The following is an 11,181-nucleotide window of genomic DNA, read 5'->3' on the forward strand; positions in this document are numbered from 1 at the left end:
TGGGGGTGATGTGGGGGACCGGCGACGGGCCAGGACGAGCCTAAGCCAGCCCCCATACCGTCTGGTCTAATAAAATTGCAATTGCTTAAAACAAATTACAAGTCATCACACGATTGGCATGTGAAGGTTACATTCATCATTTAAACTTGAAAAACATGTTTGTATGTTCTCTCTTGTTCATCTTCTTGGTTATCTAGGTTTTGAAGATGATAAAGAAATCATTACTAAACTCAAGAACATGAAAAACCAGGTTCAGAAATCCTAAACCCAGTTTTTCATCGTCATCGTTTAAAAAGATATAAAGATTAAAAAAAACGCAAAAAAAAAAGATCGGCTATATAACTTTGAATATTTTATTCTTCTTGTTCTAGACAAACAATTAAAAGAAGAAAAATAAGATATTAAAATCAGTATTATTAATCATGCTCAATTATGTCCCAACAACACGGTACCTTGTTAACATGGTAATTTGGTAATTTAATCACCCGATAACCGGTTTCTTGTTTATAACTATAGGCGTTCGCGGTTCAGTTTTCTTGGTTTTTAGGTCAAATCTTAAGCCAAACCGTTAGTTACGGTTTTTTATTTTCGTAAACCAAAACCAAACCGTAAAACAACTAAACCGAACCAAACCACACCCTGAGTAACAGTTTGGTTTTAGTTTGATTTCACGGTTTAGCCCATTCTAATTTAATTAGATGTAAAACTAAATAAATTTTAGTTGTCTAATAAGTAATAGCACTTGTGTGTATATATATACACACTATGTGTATGTGAATATTTTAAAAAGTTTAATAATAATAAATTATTACGGTCTAGTCTGATATTATACGGTTGGTTTTGGTATAAACCATAAAACAAACCGTTCACTACAGTGTGAAAACACTGAAACCGACCGACCAAAAGTTAAGTAGATAAACTGACCGTAAAACCAAACCGATGATCAGTTTAGACAATTTCTTGCTTATGTATCATATTTTCTTACAAATAACCCCTTTCCAATAACTAACCAAAGTAATATGTCAATACTCTTAAAACAAACCGAGCATAGCGATAGCATATAAATAGCGATTAACATACTATAAAGAGAACCGAAACTTGGTTAATTAAGTATGTGAATGAAAATGCTGGAGTGAGTGAGTACAGACATCAACAGATAATACGAAACGTTGAAAGTTCGAAAACAATAATAAGAACAAGTAACGGATAACAAGTTCAGGTGAACTATACATACATACGCATATTATATACCGATAGATAGCGGTAAAACATGCACACCTTACATCCTTGAGTACCATGAATTGCCTTCATATTGATCCATGAATGCATCATTGAACTTCTTGAAACTTTCCATAATTGCAGGCATGTCCTCCTCAGCTGGCAAGATAGTTGTCCTCAAGTGGAAAACCCTATTTTTTTTTTTTTAAAAAAAAAAAAGAAGAAAAATATTAATATTATTACCAGACCATCTATATGAAATAGGTCCGTCGTGTGCGAGAAAAGGGACCCGGCTATGGGACGAAGGGGTAAACTAGAAAACGTTAGCACAAAAAAGAAACGGCTCAAAATATATCCGATTATTATTGTAACAACATATTCTTTATAATCATATTGAACACATTAACAGTTGAGTAAATTACGTTTTTGGCCCCTATGGTTATATCACTTTTACTATATTAGCCCAAAATAAGAATTTTTAACATATCTGCCCCCATGGTCTCTATAACTAACCATTTTGGCCCCTAAGTCTAACCATTTTGGCCCCCATGGTTTCTATAATTAACCATTTTAGCCCCCACGATCTCTAGACTTAGGGGCCAAAATGGTTAGTTATAGAGACCATGGGGGCAGATATGTTAAAAATTCTTATTTTGGGCTAATATAGTAAAAGTGATATAACCACAGGGGCCAAAAACGTAATTTACTCTTAACAGTTGATTAAAAAAAGAGTAAGATGCCATTTTCGCCCCTGAGGTTTGGCCACTTTTGCGACTTTTGTCCAAAGGTTTGTTTTTTCCGCGTCCGGATCCAAAAGGTTTGAAATCTTGCCATTTTCATCCACCCAACTAACTCCGTTTGTTTATTCAGTTAACTTGAAGGGTATTTTAGTATTTTAAGTTTTTAACTACAATACAAGTTCATATTGCATAAGGTACAGAGATGATGTACCTTATGCATTATAAACTTCTACTTTAGTTAAAAATACTAAAATACCCTTCAAGTTAACAGAATAAACAAACGGAGTTAGTTGGGTGGATGAAAATGGCAATATTTCAAACTTTTTGGATCAAGATGCGGAAAAACAAACCTTTGGACGATAGTCGCAAAAGTGGCCAAACCAAAGGGTGGCATTTTACTAAAAAAAACAGGCAGACGTTTGTGCGACAAAACCACCAGACCCGCCCGTTTTGTAACATGTAGGAATAAAGTCAAGAATAAGAAAAGTGACTTACCCTTCCTTTTGACCAAACCCTGAACCAGGGACAGTCGAAATGCCGGTGGCTTCTAGAAGCTTAAGGCAATAGAAAACATCCGGAACCTTTCCGGCTTGCTTCGCAGCTTCAATGGCTTTTGGAGGTAGTTTAACTTGCGGAAATGAATACATGGCACCTAATTCATACACCCACAAAATAATAAAAATTAAAAATTAGAAACGACCGATTAATAAAGATATGAATTACGATATCTAGTTATTTCCCGGCTGACGAACTGACCTTCTGTGAAATTACAAACAACATTTTTGCAACTGTTGAATCCATCTGTCATCATGTGTGCTCTCTTCCTTAGTGATTCAAGGATGCCCGTGCTGCGTTAATTTAAAAAAAAATGACTAAAGTACCCTCCAACGACGACAAAATAGAAAAGAGAAAAAACTCAACGGCTGTTACCTCTCTCTAAGATACTGATCATATGAGATATCACCAGGCTTTGGAGGGCTGACCATACATCCCATCTATTAACAGATTAAAAACAATTAATTACGAGAAAATAATAAGAGTTAAATGCCATTTTAGTCCCTGTGGTTTGGGGCATTTTGCCAGTTTAGTCCAAAGGTTTCATTTTTAACCTGTGGGTCCAAAAAGGTTTCACAGTTGCCATTTTAGTCCACTGGGTTAACTTCATCCATTTTTTCTGTTAACGAAAAGGCCAACTCGGTCATTTTATATGGCTGAATTGCCCTTTTAGTTAACAGAATTACATACAAAATGACCGAATTGGCCTTCTCGTTAACAGAAAAAATGGATGAAGTTAACCCAGTGGACTAAAATGGCAACTGTGAAACCTTTTTGGACCCACAGGTTAAAAATGAAACCTTTGGACTAAACTGGCAAAATGCCCCAAACCACAGGGACTAAAATGGCATTTAACTCAAATAATAAAATATTAAAACTTCTCTAAGTCATATTATTTAAATTCAACTTACGAATATCATCCCAGGAACATTGGGACTGAGTGAAATCGATGCAACTTTGTATATCTCCTCAACCGACTGAAACATCAAATAGATATTTAGTAACAAACTCATATTGTCGAATGCTAATCACTTTTTTTTTATTTTTTTAACCATTGCCCTTACTAGCTTATTAAACCAAAAATAACAATAATAATAATAAAGTAAACTATAATCAGGTGGTTAGAATGAATATATTTATAAAGGAATAAACCTCTGGTGGGATGTTTGTCATCTCAAAGTATCCACCACGTTGTCCGCATTCGCCCAAGAATCCTTTCGACACAGTGTGGAACGAAACAAGCTGAAGTTCTTTGCTAATTGGTGGGCCCATGTCCAACAGTACCTTCAAACCGCAACAAAATTTAGGATAACAAATATTCTCAATACTTTTAACGTGTAAAGATCAAAGAGTAAATTACAAGTTTTGTCCTTTATGTTTACATCAAATTTCAGGCGCTGTCCTTTAGCGCAAAAGTTGACAGGCGGTGTCCCTTACCTTTCAAAATCTTGCACGTTTTGTCCTTTAGGTCAAACCCAGTTAGAGTTTTTGGTTAAATCTGATCATGTGCAAGGCACATGAGGGTACTATTGTAATTTCACCATTCAATGGACTATTGTGGAAGATAAATTATATCAAGGGGCTATTATGTAAAATGACCTTAACATAAGAAGTGGAGATTTTTTATTATTTTATTTTTTTTTTTGGAATTTTTTTCCCGTCTACTTAAGCATGATGTTTAGTTGCAAAATGTTTAAAAAAAATCATGTATCTACTCTAGTAGAGTAATTATGTATAATTACCCTAGGGTAATTATAAATACTCTACTATTATTTACACATTTTTTTTAGATTCTGGGACTAAAATACGTGTTGAATATGATGAGAAAAAAAGTTTAAAAAAATCCCCCTCCTTCACTTCTTACTAGGGGTGCAAACGAGCCGAGCTACTCGAGCTCGGCTCGAAAAAAAGCTCGAACGAGCCGAGCTTAAACGAGCTTGAGCCTGAGCCTAAAAACAAGCTCGTTTAGTAAACAAGCCCGAGCCTGAGCTTCGCTTATCGAGCTAGAGCCGGCTCGCGAGCCTAATCGAGCTTTCTGTTTATATATTTTTTATTAATATATTAAACATATATTTATAGAATAATAATTACCATTTATATAAATATAAAAAAATAACTAAATTATATGTATAATAATAATTATAATTAATATAAATTAATTAATAAATACTAAACGAGTCGAGCCCGAGCCCGAGCCGAGCTCGAGCTTGAAAAATTACCTTCGAGCCGAGCTCGAGCTTTATTTCAGCCGAGCTCGCGCTCGAGCTTTCATATGTTAAACGAGCTCGAGCTCGAGCCTGGTCGAGCTCGGGCTCGGCTTGGCTCGTTTGCACCCCTACTTCTTACGTTAAGCCAATTTGTATGTTAAGACCGATTTGCACCGGAACCTAACTCTACTTTTAATTTGATATAACATGAAATAACAGTTACCTTTCGGGAACTTATAAACGGACGTTCATCCTGATAAACATTTTGCTGATAAACTTCATCTCCAAGCAAGACCAAGTTCTCTTTGTGACAGAATCTCAGTATTTCCTTGAGATTATCGACACTAAGACATTGTCCGGTCGGGTTTCCAGGGTTAATAATCACCATTGCCCTTACCTAATCATAATTAAATTATTATAAACTTATTATCATCAACGGAACTGAGGATAAGAGATTGGACCCACAAAATGAAATGATAAATCGGGTAAATGAATGAAATCTTACGGTTATTCCTTTGAAGCGCGCTTCTGCAACCGACTGGCGTAGGTTGTCGATATCGAGACCCCAATTAGCATTTTCTTCAAGGTAATACGGTACAAGTGAACCACCAAACAGAGAGATAGCAGCTGAGTATAGTGGATACTGAGGGACCGGAACCAGAATCTAAAAAAACGACGAAGAACCAAATTATAAATGGGGAATTTACGAAAACGTGCGTTGACCAACCATGTTTTCGAATTTGCCACGCTCATGCGTCCGTGGAAGGACCTCTGAGCATGGGATGCGTCGGCGTATCATGTTGAAGAGTCCATGTAGCAAGCATCTGACACGTGTCCGACAGACCACTCCCGTGCGTCGCTGACCACTCCCATTTTGGCTGACTCTTCGGAAGAGTCACTGACGCTTCGGGAGTGGTCCGCCGACGCACGGGAGTGGTCTGTCGGACATGGACGCATCAACATAACATGCGGACTCTTCCGAAGCTCAGTGGTCCTTCCAAGGACGCAGGAGGGTGACAAAATTGAAAACCCTCTTGGTCAACCAACAATTTCGTAATTTTCCCATTATAAATTGTATAAGATTATAATTTATAAGTTGTGATTGCTAAAAACAATTTTGTTGTTATTTACATATTAAAAAAATAAAATAATTCTTAATATTTTATGTTTTTTTGGAGCAAAAGATATAGTATGTTTTGGACAAGGGATCACATACCCCGTCACCGTTACCACGAATAACAGTTTGCAAGATCTGCATTACTCCTTTACTGGCACCATCGGTCAGATATATGAGCTCCGGATTACTGTCACCAAGTTTAAAAATACGGTTAGTCTCAGTGCAAAACACCTTTTCATATTTTTTAGAGTTAATTGCTCGGATGGTCCCTGTGGTTTCATGTTTTTTCACGTTTAGTCCCCACCTTTTGAAAATAACAGGTATGCTCCCTATGGTTTGTTATTTTGTTACTAGGATAGTCCCCTGAGTAGATGTCAGTTAGTTTGGAAATAGCAGGTATGCTCCCTATGGTTTGTCATTTTGTTACTCGGATAGTCCCCTGACATTTACTCAGGGGACTATCCGAGTAACAAAATGACAAACCATAGGGAGCATACCTGTTATTTCCGAAAGGTGGGGGCTAAACATGAAAAAACGTGAAACCACAGGGACCATCTGGGCAATTAACTCTATTTTTTTATTTAAAATAAGAGTAAAGTACACAGATGGTCCATGTGGTTTAACCAAAATTTTGGATTTGGTCCCTAACTTTTCAAAAGTACATGAATGGTCCCTGTGGCGCATTTAGTCCCTAGCTAACAAATCTAAAGGTTTCACCAGGTCCAAGTTAGGGAATAAACGCGTTACAAAGTGCAAACCACACGGACCATCCATGTACTTTTGGAAAAAGTTGGGGACTAAATGTGTTACAAAGTGCAAACCACAGGGACCATCAATGTACCTTCGGAAAGCTAGGGACCAAATCTAAAATTTTGGTCAACCACAAGAACCATCCGCGTACTTTACTCTTAAAGAAAAGACTCCATATGTTTTTGTACCTCGGATATCCATCACGCCTCCCGATGAATTCAGCAACTTCTTTCCTTATTCCAGGAAGACCACGGGAATCACTATAAGCACCTACAGAATCAATAAGACAGTTAATTAACTTTTTTTTTAGAGTTAATTACTGTTTTCGTCCCTGTGGTTTGTCAAAAATCACTATTTCAGTCCATTAGTTTAAAAATTGCGATTTCAGTCCCTGTGGTTTCACTTTCGTAACCATTTCAGTCCCTGTAGTTTCACTTTTGTAACCATTTCAATCCATTTATTCTGCAAGTACAGGGACTGAAATGGTTACGAGGTGGACTGAAATGGTTACGAAAGTGAAACCCCAGGGACTGAAATCGCAATTTTTAAACTAATGGACTGAAATAGTGATTTTTGACAAACCACAGGGATGAAAACAGTAATTAACTCTTTTTTTTTAACAAAAGATTATAAGAAAAAAAAAAAAAAAAAAAAACTAAAAAGTATTAACAAGGTGTCTTTAAATAATACCTAGACCCCCTGATGTATAAGAAAGGTACAATTTTGCTTTTGCAATTGCATCAGCCGGGAACAAAAGCCCGACATTCGGATCATCAAGAAGAAACGGAGCCTGGCAAAGCGCAACCACCTGCAACAATACATGTTACGTTTATTAGATATATGAATTTATGTCAAATATATTTATTTTAATTAGCAATATAAGAATTTACCAAAGAAAACGAAAAAAAAAAAATAGCACGAACCTGACGAGGGAATGTTAGAGGTTTCTGCCCCAGGGCATGAGGATTGCCCACATTGGTGAAGATAATCTGCAAAGGAATAGTTAAAATAGTGAAACATTAAAAACTAAATAAATAAAATTAAGGAAAAATTACAAGTTTTGTCCTTTATCTTAATACCGCTTATCAGGCGGTGCCCTTTTTAACGAATTTTGACAAGTTTTGCCCTTTACAAGGAATTTTGTTGCACGCTTTGTCCTTTAGGCTTAACCCAGTTAGATTTTTTTTTGTTAAATCTTGTCACCCAAGGGTATTTTAGTCTTTTTACCCATTTATTTCAAGAGTCAACCCAAAAATATTTTGTTTTATTCTTTTAAATAATATTAAATAAATGGATAAAAAGACTAAAATACCCTTGGGTAACAAGATTTAACAAGAAAATCTAACTGAGTTAAGCCTAAAGGACAAAACGTGCAACAAAATTCCTTGTAAAGGGCAAAACTTGTCAAAATTCGTTAAAAAGGACACTGCCTGATAAGTGGTATTAAGATAAAGGACAAAACTTGTAATTCTTCCTAAAATTAATAAATAACTAACCTTCTTGCCCTCCTTTTGAAGCTCGGAAGCACGAAGATACAGCTCGCCCCTTACAGCGTACTGGGCTTTCTTCACATTCTCATTGATCTGATCATAATCCAATGCTTTGCGCGACATGATTCTTCGTTAAATCACTAGTGATTATAGATCAGTTGTTAGCCTGAATTTTTTAAACAAATTCACATGAACGTAACCCGTTGGTGCATGCATGACAGGCGATACACACACACACAGATTTCATTGATTAATCAATATTATTAGTAAATAAAACAGATGCATTAAACCATATGCCCAACCAGTAATTAGAGTAAAACTGCCAAAATGGTCCCTGAGGTTTGGTCACTTTTGCGACTTTAGTCCAAAACTCAAACCTTTTGAATCTGGGTCCTGTGGTTTCAGTTTTGTTGCCATTTTCATCCAAAATCAAAATCTGATCAGATTTTTCAGTTAACATCCAGTTTTTTTTTTTTTTTGTCTTTTTCCTCCCTTTTAATGAAGGGCAAAATGGTCTTTTAACGTTTTATTATAACAAATTTAAAAAATCTGACCATTTTGCCCTTCATTACAAGGGAGGAAAAAGACAAAAAAGTTGGATGTTAACTGGAAAATCTGACCAGATTTTGCTTTTGGATGAAAAGGACAATAAAATTGAAACCACAGGACCCAGATTCAAAAGGTTTGAGTTTTGGACCAAAGTGGCAAAAGTGACCAAACCTCAGAGACCATTTTGGCAGTTTACTCCAGTAATTACAATTGCCTTAAGGATAATGAAACTGTAAAATTAAAAAATCAGGAGTAAATTACAAAAATCGTCCTTTATATATATATCATTTATTGCAAACTGTGTCCTCTGTCTTTAATAATTACAGAAAACGTACTCGATGTTTGCAAACTCTTGCAAGTTATGTCCTTTAGCCCTAACTCAGTTAATTTTTTGTGGTTAAATCTGACCAAATGAACCCCACATGAGGGTATTTTTGTGGTTAAATCTTACCAAATGGACCCCACACGAGAGAAAAATGACCAAAATACCCTCATGTGGGGTCCATTTGGTCAGATTTAACCACAAAAAATTAACCGAGTTAGGGCTAAAGGACATAACTTGCAAGGGTTTGCAAACATTGAGTACGTTTTATGTAATTATTGAAGACAACAGACACAGTTTGCAATAAGTAACATACATAAAGGACGATTTTTGTAATTTACTCTAAAAAATCAGTAATTCAAATATGGCTAGGCCTAGAACTCTCTGATATCATCATCAAACAACTTATGCTATACCGAACATTACACGGCTGACAAGTATCCAACACGTTACATAGCAAGACATCATCATAGTCCTCATCTTTGACTTTTGATAAACTTAGACAGATACCCTTTGACTTTTCATGTCAGTCAGTCAATCTAACTTTCATCTTTCAATTACAGAAAACAAGGTAACCAACTAACCATACTAAACTATAGAACAAGAACTACAGATAGAACAGAGAGATGATCCAAACACCAATCATATATCTTAAAAGTAAAAATCTACTATGTTTGACTTTAAAAGTCAAACCACCAAGTGTGTTTAACTATTAGAACAAACAAACAAACAGATGATCAACAGTTCAACACTCAATTAACTCAAATTAGATCATAAATTCATAATCTTGCTCCAATTACTAAACAAAACACCTATCTAAACCGATCAGATTCAAGAACTTTAACAAAAACAGAGTCTTTCAACAAAAAGACAAAACAGAGTCAATCAAACACACAAATCACAAAATTGCCAATACCCAATAACCAAAAACCAATAAAGATCCAAACTTGATAAAAAAGATCGAAACTTTAACACAAATGGTACCTTAATCTTGAACAAATTAGGGTTCTTGGTCGAACCCTTTTGGGAGAAGAAGCAGAGGAAGTGGAAGAATGAGGAGAAATGTGTGTGGGGGATATGTAAGTATAGAAAAAGACGAAGTGGGTATGGTGGCAAAATATGGAAAAAAGGAAGAGTGTGAGCCACTGAAATGGAGGAAATGGATTATTTGGGGAGAAATTGGGATTAAATTGGGGATAAATGGGGAGTGATAACTGTGGTGTGAGTTCAAACTACAAAAATATGGTTCATATTGGTTCACTTACCATCTACATTGTCGTTTTTCTGATCCAATAATGGCAATTGGACAAACATGTGTCAACATTTAGAGGGGAGAGAGGTTATTTTTATAAACATGTGTAGAGTTATGTTTGCATAAAATTGGAGTCATGGTGGACTCATAAATAACTAAAGTTTGTAAGTTGTTAAGTTGTTTTATATGGTTCTTTTCTTAATACTAGATTATTGTCTAGGGTGATGTTTCTAAGTTAAGTTGTTGAATCTCGTGTGAATGAGTCGAGCTAAGTGTAAACACGACTCGTTTGATATAAGAGAGGTTGGTTTATGTCGAGTTTTTTAGATTGTCGCGTGAGTCGTTTTTTAAGCTTGAGGTTTGAATCTCTGACTCGTTTGTTATTTGTTAGATGTTATATTTATATATACGGACAAAGAAACATACTCAGTAAAATAGTAAAATTTGACTCATAGCAAAAGTTACTCGTAGGGTTTAGGAAGTGTGGGATGAGGACAAATATTTCCATATTCTCAAAGATTATACACTTTACATATGTGTTAAATAACTATAAAATATATAAATATAACAAACAAACAAACGTACCTAATATAATCCTACTCATAGCAAACTATTTGTAATGGCATGGTGTAATGGGACAAACTTTACCCATATCCTAGGTAATAACGAGACTTCTCCGGCTAAAACCCCCAACTCCAAAAGAAAAACTTTTTTTTTTATATGTACACAATATAGTATAGTATAGTATAGGGGGTGAGGTTCGGCTATAGAGTCTAGATTTCCTAAAAAATGTAAAAAGTTATAAAACAGTATAATTTCACCCATGAGACACACCTAAAACCTAAAAAATAATAGTGTGAAGATTATTAAAACACCATATTCAAACCTTAATAGTCCATAAAAACTTCAAACACACCATCGTAGAACTATAAACATAAAACACAACATGCTAATCAACATAAAACACCATCATGTTTGTCA

At 35.5% G+C, this 11,181-nt stretch overlaps 1 protein-coding gene across 2 annotated transcripts; it reads right to left on the reverse strand.

Moving 5' to 3' along the window:
- Positions 1-1,082: 1,082 nt before the first annotated feature.
- On the reverse strand, positions 1,083-10,262 carry LOC110871636 (glutamate--glyoxylate aminotransferase 2). Of its 2 annotated transcripts, none has more exons than XM_022120346.2 (14): positions 9,933-10,262; positions 8,084-8,217; positions 7,511-7,576; positions 7,278-7,395; positions 6,776-6,857; positions 5,937-6,024; positions 5,226-5,384; positions 4,944-5,117; positions 3,666-3,797; positions 3,425-3,490; positions 2,889-2,953; positions 2,715-2,806; positions 2,454-2,610; positions 1,083-1,409 (listed from the first exon to the last, which is right to left on the reverse strand). In XM_022120346.2, exons 2-14 carry the CDS (start codon positions 8,198-8,200, stop codon positions 1,280-1,282), a joined length of 1,446 nt encoding a protein of 481 aa, XP_021976038.1. In that variant the 5' UTR covers positions 8,201-8,217; positions 9,933-10,262; the 3' UTR covers positions 1,083-1,279. The 2 variants fall into 2 exon arrangements, with proteins under 2 accessions (XP_021976038.1, XP_021976040.1); XM_022120348.2 differs by having other exon boundaries at positions 8,084-8,243; positions 9,933-10,166.
- Between the last annotated feature and the right edge of the window lie 919 nt (positions 10,263-11,181).

This window comes from Helianthus annuus, chromosome 8 (genome assembly GCF_002127325.2).
Source record: "Helianthus annuus cultivar XRQ/B chromosome 8, HanXRQr2.0-SUNRISE, whole genome shotgun sequence".
NCBI lineage: Eukaryota > Viridiplantae > Streptophyta > Magnoliopsida > Asterales > Asteraceae > Helianthus > Helianthus annuus.

Excerpts from the sequence above, each read along its gene's own strand:
- LOC110871636 (XM_022120346.2), bottom strand. The coding sequence starts at position 8,200 with ATGTCGCGCAAAGCATTGGATTATGATCAGATCAATGAGAATGTGAAG. Across the intron at positions 7,577-8,083 it reads TTCAAAAGGAGGGCAAGAAG|ATTATCTTCACCAATGTGGG; the intron begins GTTAGTTATTTA and ends ATTCCTTTGCAG. Across the intron at positions 2,611-2,714 it reads TGTTTGTAATTTCACAGAAG|GTGCCATGTATTCATTTCCG; the intron begins GTCAGTTCGTCA and ends TGTATGAATTAG.